Source organism: Panicum virgatum, chromosome 3K, assembly GCF_016808335.1.
Source record: "Panicum virgatum strain AP13 chromosome 3K, P.virgatum_v5, whole genome shotgun sequence".
Taxonomy (NCBI): Eukaryota; Viridiplantae; Streptophyta; class Magnoliopsida; order Poales; family Poaceae; genus Panicum; species Panicum virgatum.
Window position 1 is genome coordinate 5,853,906 of NC_053138.1, and position 26,506 is coordinate 5,880,411.

Here is a 26,506-nt window from a genome sequence, read left to right on the forward strand (position 1 = left end):
TCATGCTAGTGTAGCCTTTCGTTCAGCAATTCATACTTGAAATGATCTAAATCTGATAAAATTGCTTGAACTGCACTTGAAATGGTTTGAAAAGATCCAGGTGGGATTGCTTGTCGCACTGATCGAGCTTTCGGGACGGCTCACTTTGCATTTGTGAGAACCCGGACAAGACTGTGCATGACTGAAACGAGTGCTTTAAGTTTCTGATTGTCTTTTGGCATAGGCTCGGACTCGTTGCTAAGTGAAGCATGACAATCTTTCAACCCCTGGCATTGAGAATTGCTTGATATATTTCGGTTGAAATTTGAATGTTTGCAACATGCTTTGGCCAGTTTCGATCCCTTGGCTCACCTGTATGAGTATGTTTAGCACTGCTTTCCATTCCCTACTTGTTAGTGCTAGATCTTGGGTGATACTTTTATTTCTCCTAAACTGAACTTGCCTAGCTCTATATTGATTTGATATACCTTGTTGAGCTAGATGCAGGTCTTGTTTATGGATGCACACGTGCTTGTGACTAGATGTTGCTCATATCATTGTATACATGAATGCTTTCACTTACACCTCCTGCATTGCATTCATTGCATAGCATCTGTTCAGGGGGAGTTTCAGCTTCAGGGGGAGCTTTAGGTCTTTTTAGACTTGATGTGTGCATATGCCAACAAGGGGGAGAATTTGGGAGAAGTGATCGAACAAGGGGGAGACTTGTTTGATTTTTGGAGAAAACTTGTTGTGCATAGGGCTTTGAGAGTGCATCATTTTGGGAGAGTTGCACTTGTGAGAGGGAAAATCTTTATTTGGGGAGTTTCTGCTTTGGTCTTGGCTACTGGTTTCCTCCTTTTCCCTGCTCTTCCAGCATGAATGCGTCGAGCATTACCTCTGTCTTTGAGGAGTCATGTTTTGGCTTTTGATCGATTGTGTTGAGCCGTTGCCCTTGTCTTAGGGGATCGATCTCTGCTTGAGTAAGTGACTGTTTCTGCTTTTCTGAGCTTTTTGTCACTTGTTTGAGTTCTTCACTTTCTTGCTTCTATTTTATCACTTCTCTGGTTTCAGGTGGTGTGTTGACAATGCACTCATCAAGGGGGAGATTGAGGAACGAGAGTACTCTATCCTGCCTGTGATGAGTGAATTGTCAACCGTGCGGTGTGATCGTGCACTTGGTCTTTGGATTGCAGGTACACGGGCGTCGAGTGTCGACGGAGAGTTGCCGCGGAGGAGCTCGGGCCGGGCGGCAGCTGTGGCGTCCATTCCTAGATTGAGGGCGCAAGCGGCGACGGATGGCGGGTTTCTTGGTTTGCGCCACAAAACCAAGGAGGCTGACGACGGTTGAAGACGCCAAGTCGTGGAGGCACGAGCGTCGGTCTCGGGACTGACGGAGGCGACGGGCGTCGATGGCGTCTAGGGCCTCGCTGCGGGCGAGGAGGTGACGGGCGTCGGGCGGCGTCTAGGGCCGTCAGAAGGCCGAGTCGGGAACGGCGTCTAGGGCCACGGCGTGGAGGCGGGAATCTTCCCGCGCGTGAAGTTTTGGCGGTTTTCTCAAAACCGGCTACCTACCCGGGTTTCGCGGACCCTCTAAAACCGCGGACCGGAACTTCGTCGACGTGGCGGCATCGCAGCAAAGACTTCGAGTCGAAGAAAGAAGCTCCGCCGTCGATCGAGTCTGTACAGCGGGCTGCTGCAGACCCGACCGGTCTGGCCGCAGCAGCTGGGTATAAAAGCCCCCCTTCTCCAGGTGGAGGGCTTTGAGTCTCTTGAGTCCTTTTCGGTTTTTCCTTCCCCCTTTCCCCCTGCTCAGGTTAGGGCCAAGGTCTCCAACGCAAAGAGAGTTTAGATTATAGCTATTCTCTTCAATCTAGTGGGTCGATGATGGGCATATGGCTCTAGATGTTGTATAGGTGAATTCCTCTGAGAATTAATGGATGAAATTTATTTGCGATTCATTTGTGTGTGCTGAGCATCTCGTCCTCCCCTTCTCTCTTGCGTTTTGGGTTCAATTCTCCTCTTTTGGTGTGTTTCTTGTTTGGAGGAGACCAACCCTTGATTTCGTGGTTTGATGAGCTCTTTGGAACGATTCCTATGCATATAGCCTAGTGCCAAACCTCCTGGAATCATGGGTTCTCACGAATTGGCGCTTTGTGTTCTTGAGAAAACTCCAATCCTCTTTGATCTTTCCTCGATTTTTCTTGATCCGTGAATCTTTTGGGTGAGATCTTTTGGGGATATGTTCACGGGGTAGTTACGAAGCTTTCCTCCAAGTTTGGTTGGATTTGGATTTCGTTTGCTCGAGATTCGTGGTTTGAAGGTTTGTTTGCGGGTTTTCTGGACAACACCGGTCAGACCGGTGGGCGAGACCGGTCAGACCGGTCAGTCTGGGTTTGAACTGCCCGACCGGTCAGACCGGTTCAGTGCACCGGTCAGACCGGTCTGTATGTGCTGCGCTGCTGTTAGAGAAGTTTCTCTCGCCTTTGCTTCCGCGTTGCGACCTGGGTCTTCTGCTTCGAGATAGCTTGTCCATAGCTATTCTCGCTGACATAGGTTCGAGGGCTTGCGGTGATTTTTGGGACATAGACCGACGTTTCAAATTTCGAAGAAATTTTGATCGGCTCCCATTTACCCCCTCTGGTCGCCAGTTTCGGTCCTCAATATGTATGTGCAACAAACGCCACATGGACGAAGATGAAGTGATGGACGCCTAAACGGATATCCTTTCCAGTCCGGCATGCCTACCCATGCATCACCTTTTTTTTTTTTGAGAGCGGGGCGAGAGCATGCGTGCACTACTGTTCCTGTGTATGTGCGTGTTGTGGAGGTTACATATATATACATCTATGTACGTGTGCACGCAGCTGTGTCGTCTCATAAGCTCCGATCCATCCATCACTGATGAAACTGCAATTATCAGGTAGCTTGCGTCTACTTAATTGGTGGTTTGAAAGGTGGTAACAGACACAATGCAAGCTGGATGAGATCGATTATATAGATTAACAAGCACCGCCTCCTCTTTAAACCGCTCCTTTTGGTCCCAAATGGTGTGTCTCACATACCTTTCCTACATCACTTTGGTGATAAAGCAAAAGCGACGGGGAGAAGGAAATAAAGAAAATAAATAAAATCGTGTGTGTCTGTATAACATACAAAAGAATGAGAGAGAGAGGAAGAAGGAAGGGTAGAGAGAGAAAGGAGCCGGAGGAAAGCAAGGGAAAGTTCACAAATAAAGGAGTGAAGCAAAAGGAAGCGGAAAACAAAACAAACAAAGCCCAGATTCCCCTCCGAACAGCGCCTATGCTTTTTATTTCATCCCCGGACCTCTCTCTCTCTCTCTCTCTCTCTCTCTCTCTCTCTCTCTCCCTCTCTCTCCCCCCCCCGGCCCACTTCTCCTGTTTGTCATTGCTGTTGTTCTCTCTCTCTCTCTCTCTCTCTCCCCCCCCCCCCCCCCCCCAAGAAGATACGCCCATCCCGGCCCTCAAGGAAATTGAGACACTGGCCCCTTTAAGATTGACCTGAGATTTCCACACAAAGAGAGAGTGCAAGAGGAGAGAGCCTAGCAAGGAAGAGCGACAAGCATTTGTTGCAGCAAGAGCTCTCATCTCTCTCCCGGCCCTCTTTCTTCCATCTCTCTCTAGCGGTGATGAACAGAGGAGAATTCCAGAGCTCCCTTGTCCAGCAGATGATCTGGAGCGGTACAGGGAGTGGTGGCAATACCACCACTACCAGCAATATCATGAGCAGCTTGAAGCCCTGCCATGAGGATCAAGAGGCGTCCCCAAACCTGCCCTCCTTGTCTTCTCCATCGGTTCTCTTCTCCCAGCAGTTTCCCCACACCTCTTCGGGACAGCTAGTTCATATGAACGGCGCAGCAGCTGGTTCTCTTCCAAGTCTCCACGACGGCGGCGGCGGCGGCGGCCAGGACAGCCACATGCCGGAATCATGGAGCCAGATGCTTCTGTAAACACCTCTCTCTCTCTCTCTCTCTCTCTCTCTCTCTCTCTGCACTACTCAGTACTCACTAATCAAATTTATAATAATAAGATTCATTCATGGAAGAGATCCACAATTACAAACCGCTATAATAATCCATGTAAACTTTAGTACCCTACTATATATACTTAACTGTAGCTCTAGGTGAAGGAATAAAGTGGTTAACCCACTTTGTCCTATAGCAGATCAAGACTTTCCCGGTGCTAATCTGCTTCCTGCCTCTGATCATCTTATGCATGTTCATTTTACTACCGATTACTTGCAATTGTTCCTATCTCCATGGACTCATGTGTTTGTGTTCATCTGTGTGTGCCTTGTTTAACTACTGCATGTGCAGAGGGGGATTAGTTGGGGATCATGAGCGATACAGCGCCACCGCAGCTCTCCTGTCAAAGGGGCTAGAGAGTTGGGGAGATCAGACGGCTGCAGCAGGTGCGGGTGCAAGCATGGCTGCTTTGAAGGAGGAGGGCTCCGGCATGCCTCATGCTGGCTACAACTTCTACGGGAGCCACCTTGCTGGTGGCGACCATGAGATGCCGGAGGCAGGAGGAGGAGGGGCCAAGTCCCAGCTGAGCCAGATGCTCCTGGCCTCCTCTCCTAGGTCGTGCATCACCACAAGCCTCGGCAGCAACATGCTCGACTTCTCAAACAGCGCGCCGCCGGCGCCGGAGCTGAGGAGCCACCATCACCATTCTGATAACTCATCCGAGGTGAGATAGATCAGCTTGATGTGTAGAGTACTAGGATGTTTGTTGTTTTGATCCGTGAAAGTTATTCGTCGCTACTACTTTGTATATATAGGCTGTTCTTTTTTTATCTCTCCAAATTTCATTTTTTTCCACATTTTTATTTCCTAGCTTGTTTTTTTTTTCAGAAAAAAACTTTATCAAAGAATTTCTCAGCTTCGTTCATGTACATGGAACACATGTAGTTAGATGCATAATACTATCTGTGACATGGAGTGCATTCGTCTTGCTTTTAGTATATATGATTCTTTGGTTCTTCAAAGTACTATCTTAGGCTATGTTTCATCTCGATCTCCCTTGGGAAAAGCTGTTATTTCCAAAAGGCACTCCATTCATCTAGTTTGAGATGGATATACCATGATCATGTTTTCCCATTGATTACCCTCTAGGACGAGGTTGTGTTAGTTGTTGTCAATAAGATCTCTTGGTAATGGTGCATTCTGTCTTCCATTTAATTGAAACAAACTAATTAAAGCTAGTAGAATTATTCTTCTTTTCATGAAAAGATGCTGGTAGTACACATACATGTTTCCATGTCATATGCAAATCCACTTTAGTCAACCAAAGCTTAGAGCGAGGTTGTATTTTCATGCACGATGTTCCATGATCTCTTGGTAAGAGTGTATGGCATGCACTCATTGAAAGGGCTAGCTCTTTTGGTTACTACATTTTTTCAACTATTTTTCTATGGTCGTGGTACATCATAACTTGTCAGTGTTGACAGGTAGAATCACTGGGCATTCACTTTAGGAAGAGCTGGTGTTGTTTCTCGGGACATGCTGATCATGATGGTTGATGCTTTGATTCTTTGTCTTTCTCTAGTGCAACAGCACCGCAACAGGTTCAGCCATCAAGAAGCCTAGGGTTCAGGCCTCTTCTTCAGCACAATCTACTCTAAAGGTTTCTTCCTCATCTCACTGCTTTCCATAACCCAAAATCCTGTCTTTTGTGTCATATACTCCGTATGTGCATCCAGCAGATCGAGTTCCAGACCGCCTCTATCTCTCTCTCTCTCTCTCTCTCTCTCTCTCTCTCTCTCTCTCTCTCTCTCTCTCTCTCTCTCTCTCTCTCTCTCTCTCTCTCCTGGAAATCCGTGCACCCAAGTACACATGCAAGTTGGGACACAAGATTGGGATTTCTTACCATAGTTATGAATTATTACATGCATTATAACTGATGCTAACTAGCGGCATACTTTTGGTTTGTGTTGTATTTTGCTGCAGGTGAGGAAGGAGAGGCTGGGTGATAGAATAACTGCACTTCACCAGATCGTTTCCCCGTTTGGCAAGGTTAGAGCAAAAACTGAAACTTTGCATTAGTTAACCGCCTTCATCATCTCTTTAATAATATATCCAACTAGTACACAGCATGCATCTAAAGTAATACGCCATCAACTAGGCATTGCACAATGACTAGTAGATAGATTTCTAAAGAGATGGAGATGCATCAGATCAGCAAGAGATCTGCATGAGATTGTGTGTTGCTTGTCCTCTCTGCACAGTAGATGGGTGTAACGTACATACACACAGGGTCATGCTGTTGCAGTTGTCTATAGTTATTGCCATGCATCTGCTTTGTTTTGCTCGATATATACTTTCACTCGAGGGGTTGTGTCCAACTAAAGCATTTCCCTGACACACGTGCCTCTTTTTTTTTCCAGACTGACACTGCGTCTGTACTGCAAGAGACCATTGGCTATATCAGATTCCTCCTGGGTCAAATTGAGGTCCAATCTCTCTCTCTCTCTCTCTCTCTCTCTCTCTCTCTCTCTCTCTCTCTCTCTCTCTCTCTCTCTCTCTCTCTCTCTCCCTCCCTCCCTCCGTGTAGAGATCAGAGTTAAAGTTAGTGCATGAGATGGAAGTAGCATGGGTGAGCAGAGAATTTAGCCCCACAAGTCAGCCCCAGTAGCATCAGTTTCTGTAGCCAGCCCAAGATGCTGCATTGCTGCCTTCTAGCAGTGCCTACTGTCACTAGAAAGCAGGGCCCACAGAGACGTGTCCCCACACGCCAGTGGGAGTAACAGCAGCAGGTGTTACCGCATGGGAGGTAGTGAAAAGAAAAAAGGCTGGGCCGCGCGGGAAACAAAAAGAGAATATGCATGGGGAGGGTGGGGACGGGTGCAAGAGCACGCTGTTAAAGTTGCATGGGCGAGCGAGCGAAGCAGCAGCAGCAGCGACAATGGATGGATGCCGCCTCCTGTCTTGTAGCGTCGTCTTGTTTTCAGGGACGACTGGACTATATATGCTCTCTCTCTCTCTCTCTCTCTCTCTCTCTCCCCCTCCTTAAGAGGCACTTGACCAATGGTTTTCCTGTGACAGGCTCTCAGCTACCCCTACATGGGCCACGGCAATGGGACCTCCATGCAAAATGTAAGTTGCATCCATCTCTCTCTCTCTCACGAGCACACGCTGGCCGGGATCAAGGGGGTACTTACGTGCGAGATTACCACGTGCAGCGTGGTGTCGTGAAATAGTTAGCCAGGGTAGACTTTTGTATGAGGATGATAGCTTAGCAAAACCTTTTATCAAAGGCCGCCCAAAAATATACTTTGTCAAAGGTATTCTAAAGAACCCTTTTACCAAAGCTTCAGTACTAGAACACTGATCCTTTTGGTAACCTTTGTGAAAAAGGACTTTAGATCCTTTAGGCTCTCTGTGTGTGCCACGTAAGACCAAATGTGATTTTTTTTTCAACAAGCGAGTTAAAACCATAAATAAAAAAGCTATGCAAGCATATACATGGTCAGGTGTAAATTGTTATTAAAATTTTGCAATATTAGCTGCTAGCTAGATATAAGTATATATAGCTTAGTGTGTATTGAGTGCATGCTGTAACCAAAGTTCACGAGCCAATAGTCATGATGAATGTACGAGGTGATATTATGCATGTATTTTATTAACTTGGCACCAAAAGGTAACTAAGCTTTTTTTAACTTTCTATTTTAACTGGAATATGAAAAGCCACTTTTCTAATGCACAAAATAGATTTACAAAAAGCTGATATTCACAAACAATATGATAAATTTGGAATTAAAAACATAAATATGTAGGGTGCAATATTTCAAGGGTTCGACTACTTCACTTTCTAGATAACTATGGATTTAATAATTTGGGCTCTCTCTATGAGAATTATAGGTTGTTTCTCGAAAAATGCAGCATGTTTGGTCATATATTGTAGACTGTGTTTTATGACAAAATGGATGCATTATTGGATTATGATGGAAAAATTAAAATCTTTATGCAATGTATAGTGCTAAAATATTAATAATTGAGTTCCGTAGTACTTACCAATGCATAGATATTTACGCAAACAGATTTGCTCCTTGTCAACTGATTGAGTTTTAGGTTTTTTGTCAATCGATGTGAAATAGAGCCCCTCCTCACCCAAATCTTTCTTCACCCCCATCTTCACCGCCATCTTCACTGCTCCGGGGTTGGGGATTCGGGGTTGCCAGGTAGAGGTAGCGGCTGCGGTGTGAGGCGGCCAACGCACTGAGGCAAAGCTCCGGCAGGACCCTAGCCCGCTCGCGTCGGTGGTGGGGGAGGGGCTGGTCGGCGAATGGCGGGTGCGGGAGCCGGAGGTGATCAGGAAGAAGAAAGGGTGGAGGAGATGGGAGAAGATAAGGTGGAGAGAGGGTGATTGAGAGATAACAAATATCTCAATCGTTTGACGTGGAGACACACAAAAAACTTAGCTTATAACATGATCGACTTGACTATGAGAAAAAGATTAGGTAAAAGAAAGACCGTACGTAGCCAGATTTCAGCTCATTAATTAGTTATATGTATGCACCTCATTACCGGCGCACTAGTAAGATCAGGATCTTTACTGACAACCTGGGATTTTGCTGTTGGGCCCATCACGTAGGACCCGTTATTAGGTAATCAATTGATATATAACTTGTACATGATCGGCTTTTGGAAGGAAAAGCCTATTTAAACTAATGTACAGATGTCATCAGTTATGCATGTAAAAACGTTCACAAATTTGCAAGAATTTATTGATATTCACAATTGGCGAGAACACTTAGAATTGCTTTCACAAATGAAAGGTCAACTGAAATATGGATATACCGTGTTCGATCTTGCACTTATACTACCTCTCGCTCCTCGTCCGGTCATTCCTATATATAGTGGAAATTTGAGCTGCAATCAGATTATCAGAACTTACCAAACTGAACTTCTAGTACCATGGCATTCCAGTTATATATTGTGATATAATTGTTCATGGCCCTGTATGAAACGAACATCGACATAAAGGTTACTGCAATTTAATTTGGAACATACAACACAAATGATCTAGCTAATAACTGAGGGACCGAAACTGGCGACTAGAGGGGGTGAATGGGAGCCGATCAAAATTTCTTCCGAAATCTGAAACGTCGGCCTATGTCCCAAAATCACCGCAAGCCCTCGAATCTAGGTCAGCGAGAATAGCTATAGACAAGCTATCTCGAAGCAAAAGACCTAGGTCGCAGCGCGGAAGCAAAGGCGAGAGAAACTTCACAAATCGCAGCACAGCACACACTGACTGGTCTGACCGGTGTACTGGACCGGTCTAACCGGTTGGGCTGGGAAATTCAAACTGCAGACCGGTCAGACCGGTTGCATAGACCGGTCGCTCCCAGACAGCCCGCCAACAAAGCTCCAAATGTCAAATCTCAAGAAACGAAGTCCAAATCCAACCAAACTTTGTGGAAAGCTTCGTTACTACTCCGTGAACATACCCCCAAAAGATCTCACCCAAAAGATTCACGGATCAAGAGAAATCGAGGAAAGATCAAAGAGGATTGGGGTTTTCTCAAGAACACAAAATCGCCAATTCGTGAGAACTCTCAATTCCAGCAGGTTTAGCACTTGGCTAGAAGGATTAGAATCGTCACAAAGAGTCCATCAAACCACGAATTCAAGGGTTGGTCTCCTCCAAACAAGAAATACACCAAGAGAGGAGAATTGAACCCAAAACGCAAGAGAGAAGGGGAGGACGAGATGCTCAGCACACACAAGTGAATCACAAACAAATTTTATCCATTAATTCTCAGAGGAATTCACCTATACAACAGCTAGAGCCATCCGCCCATCATCCACCCACTAGATTGAAGAGAATAGCTATAATCTAAACTCTCTTTGCGTTGGAGTCCCCTAACCTAGAACAGGGGCAGGAAGAAGGAAAAACCCAGAGAAAACAAAATACTCAACCAGCCACGGGCTGGTGGGGGTATTTATACCTGGCTGCTGCGGTCAGACCGGTCGGGTCAGCAGCACCCTGTTGTACAACCTCGATCGACGGCGGAGCTTCTTTCTTCGACTCGAAGTCTTTGCTGCGATGCCGCCACGTCGACGAAGATCCGGTCCGCGGTTTTGGAGGGTCCACGAAACCCGGGTAGGTGGCCGGTTTCGAGAAAACCGCCAAAACCTCACGCGCGGGAAGATTCCCGCCTCCACGTCGTGGCCCTAGACGCCGTTCCCGCCTCGGCCTTCTGACGGCCCTAGACGCCGCCGACGCCCGTCACCTCCTCGCCCGCAGCGAGGCCCTAGACGCCGTCGACGCCCGTCGCCTCCGTCAGTCCCGAGACCGACGCCCGTGCCTCCACGACTTGGCATCTTCAACCGCCGTCCGCCTCCTTGGTTTTGTGGCGCAAACCAAGAAACCCGCCTTCCGTCGCCGCTTGCGCCCTCGATCCAGGAGTGGACGCCACAGCTGCCGCCCGGTCCGAGCTCCGGTCCCGGCTGCCCTTCACCGCCGTCCACCGCACGGTCCTTCGGCCACAGCACCTCCACGGCAGCTCCCCGTCGACACTCGACGCCTGTGTACCTGCAATCCAAAGACCAAGTGCACAATCACACCGCACGGTTGACAATTCACTCATCACAGGCAGGATAGAGTACTCTCGTTCCTCAATAACCTAGGCTAATATGGCAATAGCCAGCTTATTTGAGCTTATTTTTTCAGAAGGTAATATGCCCATAACCAGCTTATTTTAACTAGCTTTCATGATGTGGCCATAACTACCTTTTTATTTGAGCTGACCCTAGGTCGATCAGCTTGAGACAACCATGGGCCAGTACACACCTCATGGGCTCAATCATATTTATCCCATCTGAGAGATTATTCTCTCCAGCTTTTCTCTCGCACGCTTGTACGTGCAGCGTTGACATGTGACACAGTGCTTCCTTTTACATTTATAGGGACCAATGGGAGAAAGGAACCCCGGGCTCTTCCCAGAATACCCCGGCCAGGTAACGTAGACACCCCTATGGTTGCACATGCATGATTCCTGGATGTAAGAATCTAACCCTTTACAGCCCAGCTTAAGCCACTTTGCACTCATCTAGCTTTTGTGTCTCCGGTTCCTTGTGCAGTTGCTAAACCATAATAGCAACACTGGAGCACAGCAGCCTGCAGTCCAGCAGCCTGATGAGCAGCAGCAGGTATATATATATGTGCACACTTTGCTTTGCTTCAAAGTCATTTTCAATCATCTGCACACACGTGTACGTACACATGGTGATGCTGTATGCCTGTATCCTATATGTCTGCATGAAAAACTATTTACCCAATAATCATGCGCATTTTAATTTTTAACAGCAATAATAATGCAGCTCCCATTAACACTTTGTAGTGATTAATATATAAACATTCTTTAATTTGGTCCCGATCACTTGGAATTAATTCATCTAGGGTGTGAATAATGATGAGGCCAAGAAGGACTTGAGGAGCCGGGGGCTGTGCCTCGTCCCGGTGTCGTGCACATCGCACTATGGAGGGGACAACGCCGCCGACTACTGGGCCCCTGCGCCGCTCGGTGGCATCCTCCGCTAGAGCATTCGCCGCCATTGACGAGGCATTCATGGCCTAGATCGATGTACTATGGCGAGCTGTTCTTGCAAGTATATGTGTTCATGAGGCTAAAGGTAGAGCTCTCTAGCTACTTAAGAAACACAAGTTAGCTAAGGGTGCATGGTTGCTGATGGGAAACATAACATCATGAGCAGTCATTCTGGTAAGGGAGGAGAAAAGCTACCTGTAAGGCTGATTGCTCTTGATGCTATGCAAGTAGTATAACCTTTTGGGGGGCGAAAGCTTCATCATCTGTATCGATCTACAAGGGGGGCTTCAAGAAGAAGATCTAGCTCTTCTCTGGTCTCGATCTCAAATTTGTTTCGTTGATCATCATGTATATGTAAAATCTAGCAAGTTAGTGAACTTTACTCGTACTGTGCGTGATGCTAGCTCGTACGAGTTGGCCAGGCCTGAGCGAGTTTCAGTGGTGCCCTTCATTTTCTTGATTTATGCGCGGCTGGGTGTACCTAGGAAAGTTCATACTACTACTGGATCATATGTATATGACAACAAGTAAATTTCTGTCAGTTAACTTGTCACAACCCGGAAAAAAAAAGAGAAAAGAAAATAAAAATCACGTCGGGCCCCACCTGTCAGTCTCCCTTCTCCCTCTCCTCCTCTGTTTTGCTCGGCGCCGCGGCACGCGTCGCCCGTCGCCGGTCAACTCCGGCTTCCGTGCCACGTGCCGGCCATCGTCGTGAGCCGTGCCGCCCCTTCACTCTCCCCTCACCCTTCTCCTTATCCGCGCCCGGCCCGTTCCCGTTCCCCGCCTCAAACCCTAGCCCCCCCTCCATTGCCGCCGCCGCCCCCGAGCTTCGTCGCCGCCGCGATTCGTCGCCGCCGCGCCGACGACGAGCGCCTCCGCCCGCCGCCGCCTCTGCTCGTCACGCCGCCGGTCCGCCGCCGCTCCTCGCCCGCACCACCTCCGGTGAGCCTCGCCGCCACCTCCGCATCGTCGTGCGCGCCTCCACTTCCCCGCTCTGGCCCCGCCTCGCCGCGCCTCCTCGCGCTGTGCGCGTGCCCTGCCTTGACCCGGCTGGGTGGGCCGCTGGCCAGCGGGCCCCACCCGTCAGCGCCTGCGGTGTGGGATCCAGGTGCACCTAGCAGTTTGCTAGGGTTTTTCATTAGGTTTATATATCTGCAATCTTCCAAAAATTGTAGAAATTCGTGTATAGCTCCAAAAATGATGAAACTTGTTTTGTTGGATTCCTCTAGATGAGATATACTTAGGAAAAATATTGTTTTGTATGTTACTTTGTTTTAGATTTATCTATTGTTTTATCTTGCAAAAGTGAGTTTATTGCTTAGTTATTTGTGTATTGCTATAAAAATGACAAACCAAATTTTGTTAGACTCCTTGTGAGGTGTAGTTTTTAGTGGTGCAACTTGTTCATGTGTTTCCTTGCTGTTGATTAGGGTTTCATTTCATTTTCGTGCTTGCTGTCCAAAATGTGGTTTAATATAGAACTTCTTGGTGGAAAGTGATAAAATGGCAAAACCAGTTTTGTTAGCCTTGTGTTCCTGCCTAGTTTCCATGATAATTTTATTGGATTTGTTTAGTTTAGGTTGCATGCCTTTTCTGATTTACTTTGTTTAGAGTGGCTGAAAGCTAAAAGATTTATGGTTATTTTTAGGAAAATGATTTTCATGCAAAACCAATTTCCTTGAGTTCTTTGCATTGTTCTCTGCATGCTCAAATCATTTCATGATTTATTCTTGTTGTTTAGTTCATTTGTTAATTCTTGCACCGCATTCATGCATTTTAGTGACCGAACGGTCGGAGAGCGAACCCGTGGAGCCCGCCGAGTCCGTGGAGCCCGAACCCGGAGTCCCGTTCGTGGTCGAGCCGGAAGTTAACCCAGGCAAGTAGCTAAGCATATTCCTTGCACCTATTTAATCTGATCTAGTTTAGCTATCTCACCGGGTAATGTTGGGTAATGTATATTATGTATGTATTGCATGCTTGTACCTACTTTGATGCATTCTCCTTCCTTGATTCATTTATTCATATCCTTGTCACTAGTTCGTCAGCTAATAACTTAATCTGACTAGATGTTTAGCCCTGCTTGGAATACTCATTTTGCTTGCTAGAAAGGATTGGTTTGGAGTATCACACTTACCCGATTATCCTTGATCGCACTTGAGCATCTGGGGCAAGTGGAGTGCAGTATCGAGATTCGAGCGGAATGTTAGGGCCTTGAGAATGAAGTCACATGGGCATAGTCTGCTTGGATCGATTAAGGACCGAGTGGACGACGTCGGTTTTGAGCACCTTTCCGTGCTACCACATATCCAATATAATGGAACGGATAAGCTAATTACCTTTCTTGACTTGATCATTGATGTACAGTCCTAGATACGTGGCTTCGGGCTATGCAGAGAGGCTTAGATGTGTCCCCGGGTGGACCTACGTGTAGGAAAGCTTAGAGATGTCCTCAGTGGAAACTAAGTCTCTACGCGTAAACTAGGTGTGAAGATTTCAATGATCGAGCCATGTTGGGAACGGTTGACGCGAGTACCCTCTTATCCAACTTTAGCGGGTTGAGTGAGTCGCATGGTCCTTGCGTCGTATGGGTAAAGTAGTACACCCTTGCAAGGTTTTAATCAATTCGAATTGCCGCGCTCTCGGTTATGAGCACGCTCTTTAACCCATGAACTCCTCATAGATTATCGTTTATGATGAGAATGGTTCATGTTACCGCTATGAACAGTTATAGTTTATATTTCTCTCTTAATCAACTAAAATTGTTTGGGGTTGGGCAAGATTAATTAATTCTGCTAGGTGATAGTGTAGAGAGCTAATGCTTATGCAATAATTACTTAACCTTAAAGCTTTTGATTGAGCCAATGCATGATCCTTGTTTATTTAATCGCGTAAGTCTTGCGGAGTACCTTTTGTACTCAGGGTGCTTTCTAAACCTAGTTGCAGGTGAGCCGGAAGTGGTGTTCGGCCACTTCTACCCCGCTGACCCGAACGCGGGGGAAGAGTAGGCTGTTGCTGCTGTGGTGATGTCCTTGAGCAAGGCATCATCATCTTAAGTAAGTTTTATCGTAGCTGAGATTCGGGAGAGCATGTATTTTCAATAAGCTCTAAATCTCTGTTTAATATGACTCGCGTGAGCCCAATGCTTGTAAAGTGAAGCTTGAAACCCACCTATATTGAACTTGTAATATTAAGTTTCGAACTCTGGTTTTATATAACTGCTCTTTGTGGATTGTTGGCTATGTATTCGATTGTATACGGTATGTGCATGTGCTGATTCTGGGCGTATGTTGGAGCACATACCGGGACTACCGGATTTGATATTATTTTGAATGAATGACGTGTCGGTTATTCGTGTCTCTAGATGTGGGATAACACGTGGCACACTCTACGGCAAGCACGTGTTAACTCTCATCTGGGTGATAATGACCGGCGGTTCGTTTAAAATAGTATCAAATTGGGCGGTTCTCACGTAACTGAGTTCAGTCAGCAATATTGGTCGCATGCATTTTCGGTGTTGCTGGATCAGTTCAATGTGCTATGAGCCTATGACCATTATTCATCAGACTATCAGAGTTTCAGTTGAAGTTTTTCTGACAATGGAGCTACTTCTAGACCCTGGACTTTGAAAAGCATCGTAAAAATATTAATGCACAAACTCCACCATGGTTTGCAGATTAGAGGGCGCTGCGCGCGCATGGAATCCTGGGATTCCCATGCACTTCAAAACAGTCCCCTACGGTACGGTGTGTGATGTATCTCATGCAGCTTGGTTAGCTAAAACGAAACTGCAGAGGAGAAACTGATGGCAGCAAAGTCATGAGCCTCGATCGTGACACCCATCTCTAAAACACGATTCCGGTGTCATTCCCTGGCACGACGTCATGCCACATCAGCAAAAAAAATCGTGGCCGTCGATCCGGCGACCAACGGCCCGCCGCCGGCCGAGCAGCTCCTCCCCGCGGCCGGCTCCTCGCGCACCCCCCATATGCCGACCGCCGCCGCAGGCCGCGCCTCTCGCCGCCACACCATGGCCTCAAACACAGCGTGCGGGCCTCCACCGCCGGGCGCATGGCCCATGCCGGATCCAGCCGTGGATGGAGGAGAGAGGAGCGAGTAGGGAGGAAGGAGGCGAGCGGTGGGCTCCAGGTGAGAGAGGGGGACGAGGACGAGGGAGGAGGTCCGCCGCCTCCAGCAGGGCCGCCGCCGCGCTCCGGCTGCCGTGCGGGAGCTTGATCGCTGCCGCTACCGCTCCGCCCCTGCTCCTCCACATCCTCCATTGCCGCTCCGCCCCGCCGCTGCGCTCACGGCCGCAGCAGGGGAGGGCCGCGCCGGCGCTCGAGAGGAGGTGCCGAGCTCGCTCACGGCCGCAGCAGGGGAGGGCCGCGCCCGCTCGGCCTGCTCGCCCACGGCGGCGCAGGCCCGCTCGCGGCGGCGCTGCTCGCCCGGCCACGGTGGCGCGGAGCTCGCCCGCCCGAAGCCCGCCATGAGGGAGCTCACGGCGGCGCGGAGCTTGCCCGCGCGGCGCAGAGCCCACGGCAGTGCGGAGTTCGCCCACGGCGGCGCAGAGCTCGCCCGCCCGGAGCACGCCACGAGGGAGCTCCACTGCGAGGCCCACCACTCGCCGCGGCCCCATGCGCCCCGTGAGCCGCCCGCCACCACGCCATGGCCTCCGCCGCAGCGCGCGCGCCGGCACGGATCCGGCCGCCACGGCCATGGATGGAGAATGGAGGAGGAGAGAGACGGCCCACAAGCTCGAGGACCTCGCGGGCCAAGGTCAAGGCCGCCGCGGTCCGGCCGAGGAGGCAGGAGCGAGGAGGGAGGGGGCGGCGCGGCCCTGCTCGCCCTGGAGAAGGCGGCGGAGGGCACAGAGAGGGGGAGGACGCGGCCGACGGAGCTGGGGAGGCGGAGACCGCGGCGGAAGGGGAAGGGGCAGCGGAGATCGAGAGCGAGAGGACGAGGGAGGGGATAGGGAGGGAGAGATAAAGAAGAGATGAAAAAAGAGAGAAAGAAAGGATAATACGAAAAAGAAAAGGGAGAAAGAAAAAATGAGAAAAAAAAGTAAAAAAAGGGGAAATAGGAAAAACTATAGCAATGATCTCCGAACAAAAACAATGCGAATGCGAAGATAACGAATTGACATATTCGTCCCACCCATGTTGCAATCATAAAAAAACATTCCAGTCGTTACTACTACAATAGCAACACTATACGTACAATTCCATCACATTTCTTCTATGACTTCTCATGCTACCTCCACAATAACGTATCATATTTTAATATAACCACTACTTCCTAAAAAAATAACACGTCTACTAATCGTACTTCCTAAAAAAATAACACGTCTACTAATCGCAGCATGTTTTCGAAAATACATTAAATATCAAACTAATTGTGCTACACCCTCCCTAATAAACTATCTTACCCGTTTTTTCATAAAAAAAAATATCAACAAAATAACATACAAAATTTCATATATTAGAAATAAAAGTTAAAAATCAGGTCACGCTGCGCGGCCTTTCTAGATATTAAGGATTTGGAAGTTGGAACTGCCCGGGTTACCAATTTGGCCCATTCCCGATAAACGAGGGTCGGCCCGTTTGCCAAATTGGTGGACCGAACAGATTGTATGTTGGGCCTGTACCTGGATTTGCTCGCTTATTCAGGGCCTGCTCTACTAAAAACACAAGCACGCCCAACATACGATCTGTTTGCCTAGGTTACCAATTCAAGGTTTGTAAGCAACTTTTCGAAAAAAAAGGTTTCTAAGCAACAAAAAAATACAGAAAAAAGTCTTTTAAGCAACAAAGTGCAAACTACAGCAAATGTTAGGAGTCACTCGGGCTACTGTCTGTCAAACCATCGCACAAGGCCCAATAACTATTTTTTGTTCCGAAATAATTTTTTTTTTGGTTCCCGAATAAATTTTTTGTATTGCTAGAACAATTTAAAAATTGTTCCGAAACAAAATAAATTTGTTCTAGAGCAAATTTGACTATGAGCCACTTTGTTGCGCTAATTTAGGCCCAAAACATAAAATCTGAAGTGAGTGACAAATCTGCTGGGGTCAGCAGCCCCACAAACTACAGTAAAAATACCAAATATACCTCGCCGTTTAGAAATATTGAGGAATATTGCTCAACAACAAGTGACTTAATTTGTTAAATGATTAAACCTCGTGCGTAAAGAAAAAAAAAGGAACAAGAGATCTTTAGGGCTCGTTTGGCATAGCTTCAGCTTCTTCTAAAGTAGCTTCTAAAACAGCTTTGTTGGTGAAGCAGCTTCTCTGGTGAAGTTGAAGCTGTTTTGAAAATCGTTTGGCAAAAAAGCTTATTCCTGTTTTTCTTGAATGGATTGGAAATATCAAATGTTTGGATACATGCTACAGTAACCATCCGCTAATTATGTGTTAATCATGGATTAATTAGGCTCATTAGATTCGTCTCGCGATTTACAACTTATCCGTGTAAAAAATTTTGTAAATAGATTTAATTTAATACTACTAAATAGCAAGATTCTCTTTTAAAAAATCTAGCAAAGTTTCCTAAACACAGCCTAATAATCATTACTTTGTTATATTAGTGGGGGAAGTTACGCTGGAGAAGCATGTCGAAGCTAAGATTCCACGCTTCACCTTCCGGGTGCATTTTGGAGGTTGCTTCAACGTTAGCTTCTTGCATGAAGCTGTGGCCAAAAAAAGTGTTTGGCACAGCTTCGGCTGAAACTGCCCACAAAGCACTTCAACACAGCTATGCCAAACAAGCCGTTTGCATGGATCGGCTTCACCTCGTGACCTTCCTTTTCTATACTCGATCAAAATTCAACCGTATACTCCTCTCAAAAAATGAAAAAAAAATCAACTGTTTACTTTTATTCTCAGCCCCCAGCCTCTGAAACCCTGTATACTCCTCTCAAAAAATGAAAAAAAAATCAACTGTTTACTTTTATTCTCAGCCCCCAGCCTCTGAAACCCTATAAATACAACCCAGTGCTTCACCAATGCAATAATCCACAGCATTCCATCCCAAACCAAAACCATAGCCGCCTAAACATGCTAGCAGCTATCATGTCGAGCACGAGCCGCCGCCCGCCGTTCTCGCTGCTGCTGCTCGTCGCGGTGTCCTGCGCCGCCGCCGCCGCCGTCCCGGAGAGCACGGCGCGGTCCGTCCGGAGGGCGAACCGGCACGGGCCGTTCCTCGGCGTCGTCGTGCCCAACGCCTTCGAGATGGAGCCGCTCCTCCGGTCGCCGAGCTTCTCGCCGCCGGCGAAAGGCCTGCCCCCTTACCTCGACGTCGCAGGTACGACGCACTACGACCTACATCTACATGATGAGCACAACGCGTTTAGCACCTGTACTGCTGTGATGACATGACATGCATGTTTGCGTTCTGTGCGAAAATTTTGGAGTGAAATCCGTAGGGGTCTGGTAGCTCCAGCGGCATGCATGCTGTTCGATCGCAGCTCGTCCAAATTTTCTCTAGCTAGATTATTCTTTTACAAGAAAGGAGAACTTCTTTTTTAGAAAAAAAAAGGAGAAACGTCTCGGGCCTCTACAACTCCACACATCCAATTTTTACAAAATTCTCAGTATAGTTTTACAAGAAAGGAGAACTAGCGTGCATGGCATCATCATATTGCAAAAATCCGAAAACGTTGGAGTAAACCATATATATTTTGCTTATTAATTAAAATAAAACCAGTGGTTGCGTTTCGATATATGTTTTCTTCATGCGTCATGAATCAGGGTTTAATTTTGTTTTTTCTTTCGTGTCAAAATTAATTGATTGATTTTCCACGTTTATTTTTTACCGGACAAATAATATAGCAGTTGTTTTTTCATTTATTATGCATGTTACTTGAACGATTTGTCCACCCATCTAATTCAAAACTAAGAAGAGGATCAAGCAAGAGGGCCATTTACTATGTAGTACGTCCTTGAGTCAGAATCAGTGGGATACGGTGTTCGTATTCAAATAAACGAAGCTACATAGCTTTGTACTTGCAAAGGAATCTATTGATATATGGGCGCCTCTTCTGCGTTAGCTGTACCTCAATTTGCACCTTGCGTCGCATGGTCTGTTTTGAGAATGGCGAGCAGCTGGCATGCATGGAGCAAATGGTACTAGCTGTGTGTATAATTAAATCTCCCGCTATACATGTTGTATATATATCAAGGTTTTAAATCTTCCGCTATAGCTTTTGCTATAGTCCGCTATAGCCGTTTGAGGTATGGTTCCGCTATTCGAACTCATGTATAATTTAGCCGCTATAGCTTCATTTAGCCCGCTATTAGCTGTTGTTTTAGTCCAGCCGCTAAACCCCTTAGCCCGCTATTTAGAAGCATGGTATATATATACATATGTGAAATGAACAATGTTCATAATCATGCATCCACGGGGGGAGAGGAGGAGACACAGGTTTCCCTGTCGGCGTGTGTCCACGTCGTCGGGAATAATAGTCTTGAGGATACAGTACCGACGGGTCTTATATGCCCTCGACCCGTCGACCGGATAGGGATAGCCAATGTGACTAGTCGTTATGTACTGTGTAATGTGGTTGCGTGACGGGGACGTGACTAGTCGTACGTAGAGTTTGCGCCGGGTCCGTAAGGGATTCGCATTATTCGCTAGGCCGACCCCGGCCCTGCCAATGCAATGCAAAACAGTCGTCTGGCCGGATTACATCGTGTACCTGTTCTGTGGAACGTAACGTCGTAGAAAACTCATCCTTGACCGAGACAGTACTGTGTGTGTATACAACGCACCGTGCACGACAAGTGTGATATGGACGCCTGTCATCACGTGGGCGCGTGCGTCCAGTTCCAGTCTACGTGCGCGTGGACACAGCTCCCTGCTCTGCAAACTGCAAACTCGTGGGCTCGATCGTTACGTGTCGGCCGTGCCCATCTGTCGTCATCGATCGATCCATCATCGATCTATCTTCTCTCCATATAGACTAGCTACGTACAGCTCAAATATAATGCCTGAAGAATGAAGATTGACAAATCGAGAGTTTTCAGACGTAAAATCGTCGCGCATCATCGTAGAGTACTAGCGTCTCACGACTGACCAAGCCACGGTCCTTCTGAAGGACCAATAACCTGCATCTGCATTCAGCTCGATCAATCATTAGCCAGTTGCATCAATTAATCGATCATTTTGTTCAGAGACAAGCTATCAGTTCGATCAACATATAACAATCAATCAAGTGCTCATGTGTTTGTCACCGATCTCTTGGAAGGAAGGAGATTTCGCTTCGGCGCCATCGGGCAGCACAAGGTCGTCGTCGTCATGACGGGCCTCGGCATGGTAGGTGTCCACGGATTCAACTGATCTATTCATCAACCTCCCATGCATGATCATCGAACAAACACACTGTTCTGATCTATTTATTACACACTGCGGCTCCGATCCGATCCCTGTGCAGCTCAACTCCGGGGTGACCACCCAGCTCCTCCTCACGCTCTTCGACGTCAAGGGCGTCGTCCACCTGGGCATCGCCGGCAACGCCGACCCCGACCGCCAGATCGGCGACGTCGCCGTGCCGCGCTACTGGGCGCACACCGGCCTCTGGAACTGGCAGCGCTACGGCGACGGCCCGGACAGCGAGCTCGCCCTCGAGTCCAGCGGCGACTACACCAGGAGGCTCGGCAGCCTCAACTTCACAGACTTCATCGTCGGCGCGGACGGCCGCCCAGATCCCGCCGCCGCCGCCGCCGGCAACCTGCTCAACGCCGTGTGGTACCAGCCGGAGGAGGTGTTCCCGGCGACGACGGAGGGCGGCGGCGCGCCGGAGTCCCGCGCCCACGCGTTCTGGGCCCCCGTCGACGCCCGCTACTACGAGCTCTCGCGGGAGCTGGAGGTGGAGGGCCGCCTGCGCCTGGAGCGCTGCGCCGGCAGCGGCAACGGCACCTGCCTGCCGCGGCCGCCCGTGGTGGCGCGGGTCGAGCGCGGCTGCAGCGCCAGCGTCTTCGTCGACAACGCTGCGTACCGGGAGTTCCTCCGCTCCAGGTTCGGCGTCACGGCCGTCGACATGGAGACGGCCGCCGTCGCGCTCGTCGCGCTGCAGCAGGGGGCGCCCTTCATCGCCGTCCGGGCGCTCTCCGATCTCGCCGGCGGCGGAGCGGCGGGGTCCAACGAGGCGGGGGTGTTCGCGCCGCTGGCGGCGCGGAACGCGGCGGCGGTAGCCGTCGAGCTCATTTCCCTAATTCCCTGATAAACTAAATCATTGTGTATTTTGTGCGTATATACTACTGTATACTAGAATAATGTGTCCTACGGTTTACTTGGCTGTTTTGCTATAATAATAATTTAATTTTCTTTATGTTCCAGGAACATGTGCTATTAATAAATGGGATAATTGCATTCATATATTCTCACTCTGTTCTGCTAGAAACCAGCAACAGTCACACTAAATTAGCATTACCAGCCTGCCAACAGTATTTTTCTCTAACAACAAATCAGCAACCGTCGAGCTCATTTCCATGATAGACTAGTCAGTGTCACTGCCGGAAATGAAATCGAGTACGTAGTATTTTGTGACGCCCTGTGCATATAAGAAGAATAATTTGCCCTACGGTTTAATACTTGGCTTATTGTTTTTTTGTTGTAGTAATGATTTAATTTTCTATATGTTCCACGAATATGCTATTTATGATAAATAAACGCCGTGGATTTCGAACTCTATTCGCATGCGAAGTGGCCCATGGAAACCGAATAGAGATAGAAGGTCTAGCAGCCCAACTACAGAAGCAAGCAACTTTTGGACATCTTTGCGATTGGAGATTTTCGGCCCAACTACAGAGTTGAAAGATGAGCCGAACGAATGTAGCGCCAAACAGGAGAAGGAAAGGACTACGACCAGAATCGTCGCATGTGTCCTTCAAAAAAAAAAAAAAGAATCGTCGCATGTGCGTGTGCAATCACGGGAGGCCGAGACCAGCAAGAATACAAAAGGCTAGGGATCTGATCTGCCATGAGATTGATTCGTGTGTGTGTGTGTCCAAATCCCAGCCGGAACAAAGACATGCCAGCAGCATCTTCCCTAGCTAGTTAACGTTAACGACAGTCGACAGGGTTACCAGTTCAACCAGCAGGACTTGAATCAGCTAAGCTCTGCTTGTGGTGTCTTCATCTAACAACTAGGAAGAACCTTCCAGAGATGCTGTTCCTCTCAGTTCAAAGTTCAAACTATGGCTGTGTTTAGATTCAAAATTTATCTCTCCAAACTTCACTATTCATCTATCATATCAAATCTTTTGACTCATGCATGGAGCATTAAATATAGGTAAATAAAAAAACCAATTGTATAGTTTTGATGTACACGACGAGACGAATTTTTTGAGTCTAGTTAGGTCACAATAGGACAACAATTATCACAAACAAACGAAAAGTTTTACAGTGTACTACAATATCCGATGTAACTCTTTTTACCATTACTTTACGAATCTAAACACAGGACTATGACTTGCAGGATCCACCCCAGCCAGCCACAGTTCAAACTTGAAACACTTGATTTTTTTTTAAAAGGAAACACTAAAAAAATTCAGCAAGAGGTTGGTGGGGACGTACGAATAAAGATTCTCCACAACTCTCTCACTCCCCCAGGTGGCGCAATAAAGAACACGGGCTGCATTCATTACGCAGGCACTGCCGCGGCGGGCATGCCAAGCTGGGAGGCGCAGTGAAGTAACCAGGTGGTGCTGGTTTGTGAGGAGGAGGAGGTGCGGCCGGCGGGGGAGGAAGGAAGCAAGGAAGTCGGCCAGGGGGAGAGATGAGTGCGGCGGCGGCGAGCTCGGTCGCCAAGTTCATCAAGTGCGTCACCGTCGGGGACGGTGCCGTGGGGAAGACCTGCATGCTCATCTGCTACACCTGCAACAAGTTCCCCACGGTTAGAGTGCCGACCCCCCCCCCCCCCCCCATTCACTCGCTGCTCCTCCAATCTTCGGTTCTCTATTCTCTATCTGCACCCCTTTCTTCCTGCATTTTCATTCCTCTGGATATGATTTGGGTTTGGGTAGCTCTGGTTTCAAGGAAATGGAATGCAGATTCAGTGCAAGTTTCGATTGGATTTGTATGTCAGCGTTTTGTTGTGGTGTTTGAATGCTTGCTTTGGGTTTTTATGTGTTTTTGCAGGATTACATCCCCACTGTATTCGACAACTTCAGTGCCAATGTCTCGGTGGATGGGAGCATCGTCAACTTGGGCCTCTGGGACACGGCAGGTGAGCGAGATCAGATTGAGAAGGGTTCGGCGATGCCGATAACTCCCCAAGAGTATTTTCTTCTCTTTCTTCTGCGAATCATTGATTCGGCTTGACCTTGTGTGCAGGTCAGGAGGATTACAGCAGATTGAGGCCTCTTAGCTACAGGGGTGCGGATGTGTTCATCCTCTCCTTCTCTCTGGTCAGCAGGGCAAGCTATGAGAATGTCTTGAAGAAGGTACTGAATACTTCCAGATGAGGATTTTATCTGAATGTAATTAGACATTCGGGGAATAGCACAATACAGAGTGCTTGACTCACTGAAATCGTTCAAACTCCTGCTTTGGGGATGATGAGGATTTGTTGCATCCTATCTAGTATGGCATAATTTAATGTTTGTTTCAGTCACTTGCAATTTGTACTCGGGAAGTAATGTTTATGCCATAAATACTAGCGCAAGATTGAACTCTGTAGAAAAGCAATGGCAACTTGAACCCATGCATGACAAGAAACAAGAAAATGGTAATCCGTGTTCAGGAGTGTGGCTGTCTGGCCGAGATACATTTTACTAATTAACTTCAAGTCATTACAGTAAGATCCAATGCAGAAGTTTTATCCTAGTTGATTGTTGGAGTACAAGTATGTAATAAGTCATCAGGGTACCAATTGATCTTTTTTTTTCTCAAATTTATTATTTATCTGCATTCGTGAATGACAAATTTAAACAATGGATGGCCACATTTTACAACCCTAAGAATATTTTTGATGGAAGCATCAGTTTCTATTATTAAACAACTGTAACTGAGTAGTCATTATCGGCTTTATTTTGTACAGTGGATGCCAGAGCTTCGCCGATTTTCACCTACCATTCCTGTAGTTCTTGTTGGAACCAAACTAGGTGAGGTTGATACTACACCGAGCAATGTACATATACTTGTTCCAGTATAATCAAATGTCGGTGCATAGCTTCATGGTTCAAAATTTCTGCTACTGCAGATCTCCGTGAAGACAGATCTTATCTTGCTGACCATCCTGCCGCTTCTATCATCACTACTGAACAGGTGATATGACTACACAAAGGAATCATCAATACGAGATCAGTTTATGCAAGTTTCTTTTTTTACATCTAATAGGATACCTGCACATTTGGATGCTCCAACTCATACAATTATTCTGTGTTAGGGAGAGGAACTCAGAAAGCAGATAGGTGCTGTGGCCTATATAGAATGCAGCTCAAAGACACAGCGGGTATGTTTCTGCTTATCTTGGTTTAAAGAATGCCAATTTCTAGTTCTCCCTGTGACATTCTCTTCAAAAACTTTACATTGCCAAGAACATCAGAAAAGATTAACAATGTCTTCCTATTCATACTGAACAGAACATAAAAGCTGTGTTCGACACTGCGATTAAAGTAGTGCTTCAACCACCAAGGCGAAGAGAAGTTACCAGGAAGAAAATGAAAACAAGTTCGAATCAGTCTGTGAGGTAACCAATGATCATGGATTTACTTCTGTCAAAAGTATTATCCTATACTGTACATAGAAATTTGCTGGGCTTAAAATAAATTTTAGCGGGTCCATTGTAAGTGCTAACAACGTGGTGGGTTATCTTGAATATTCAATTTCTGGGCTGATCGAGGACAGAATATTTTAAACCAAAGCCATGTGATTTCAGAATTTTAAATTAGGGCACAGTACCTCTCATGTTTACAGTTTTGAATGTGGCATCAACGTGGAGCGATGTTTACTACTATTAGGCACTTCACCATTCAGTCGTTCACTATAAAAATCTGCAAGACTATCTACATCTGGATTCAGGCACGCCTTACCTTTGTGTCGTAAGTTGTGACATGGACACTTGATTTTGTTTAACCACTTGTCGCAAACAGTGGCACAGAGAATTGTACCGTTTAACTAATCTTAGCACTTCCCGTGTTATCTTAAAACAAAATCAACGATTATGCAAAAATGTTTAGAGAAAGATAAAAAGAATCCTGGACATATTTTAAAGTGCCTTTCTTTCTAACAAATCACTATAATGCTATTGATGGCAGGTGGCTTTACTAAAAGCTATCTTCACTTCTCAAATTCTCTTTGAAATTGCTCATGATTAGTTCATGTTGTTTATAAATTTTTGAAGTTATACTACTTACATACTAGATGAAACAAAAAGATAAGGGATGCACACAATGAGGGGAGGATTACATTAGTTAATTTTCCAAACTTTGTTTTAACCTATGCAACAAAAAAGAAATCCTCCACAATTCATATATTCTGATTTTTACAGTCTTCATTGAGACTTTGATCATTACTTTTTATAATTATACAAGGTAAGGTATTTCAAAGTTTTAATGCCTCTTCAATGATTGTGCAGGAGATACTTTTGTGGAAACGCCTGTTTCAGATAATCAATGACAAATCCTGTGGAAGAATGGTCTCCTCGTGGCCACTGCGAACTTCTGGTTCTCTTGTAACTTACCATAGAGGGCCACTTCCCTCATCTAGCTGCGGAAAATGAAGAACGTTTTTGCCATCAAGTTTGCAGCGGTTACTTCCCCTGAGAGTTGTGCCTCCATTTACTATGAACGGTGGATTATATAGTAGTAGCAGCAAGTATGAAGTGACCCTTATGTACTTGTTTTATTATTACCAAAAACCGATGTCGCTAGACACTCAATGGATCTTTAAATGGACAGCACCAGAAGAAAAATCTTCCATTTTTCACTGATGTGCGACCTGCATATTATGTTGTCACT

General features: G+C 47.0%; 3 protein-coding genes across 4 annotated transcripts; all 3 read left to right on the plus strand.

Moving 5' to 3' along the window:
• Window positions 1-3,419: 3,419 nt before the first annotated feature.
• On the plus strand, window positions 3,420-12,094 carry LOC120697070 (transcription factor bHLH68-like). Its single transcript, XM_039980197.1, has 9 exons — window positions 3,420-3,945; window positions 4,316-4,688; window positions 5,547-5,624; window positions 5,948-6,013; window positions 6,385-6,450; window positions 7,043-7,093; window positions 10,913-10,963; window positions 11,087-11,155; window positions 11,406-12,094. The coding sequence occupies exons 1-9, from the start codon at window positions 3,629-3,631 to the stop codon at window positions 11,544-11,546; spliced, it is 1,212 nt and encodes a 403-aa protein (XP_039836131.1). The 5' UTR covers window positions 3,420-3,628; the 3' UTR covers window positions 11,547-12,094.
• A 6,445-nt stretch (window positions 12,095-18,539) lies between these two features.
• On the plus strand, window positions 18,540-21,918 carry LOC120697071 (bark storage protein A). The gene is made up of 3 exons (XM_039980199.1): window positions 18,540-18,848; window positions 20,791-20,858; window positions 20,977-21,918. Exons 1-3 carry the CDS (start codon window positions 18,602-18,604, stop codon window positions 21,763-21,765), a joined length of 1,104 nt encoding a protein of 367 aa, XP_039836133.1. The 5' UTR covers window positions 18,540-18,601; the 3' UTR covers window positions 21,766-21,918.
• A 1,259-nt stretch (window positions 21,919-23,177) lies between these two features.
• Window positions 23,178-26,491, plus strand: LOC120697072 (rac-like GTP-binding protein 1). 2 transcript variants are annotated; one of them, XM_039980201.1, is made up of 9 exons: window positions 23,229-23,290; window positions 23,321-23,439; window positions 23,685-23,772; window positions 23,880-23,989; window positions 24,586-24,649; window positions 24,748-24,812; window positions 24,934-24,999; window positions 25,130-25,236; window positions 26,125-26,491. In XM_039980201.1, the coding sequence occupies exons 2-9, from the start codon at window positions 23,323-23,325 to the stop codon at window positions 26,156-26,158; spliced, it is 651 nt and encodes a 216-aa protein (XP_039836135.1). In that variant the 5' UTR covers window positions 23,229-23,290; window positions 23,321-23,322; the 3' UTR covers window positions 26,159-26,491. The 2 variants fall into 2 exon arrangements, with proteins under 2 accessions (XP_039836134.1, XP_039836135.1); XM_039980200.1 differs by having other exon boundaries at window positions 23,178-23,439.
• The last annotated feature ends 15 nt before the right edge of the window (window positions 26,492-26,506 follow it).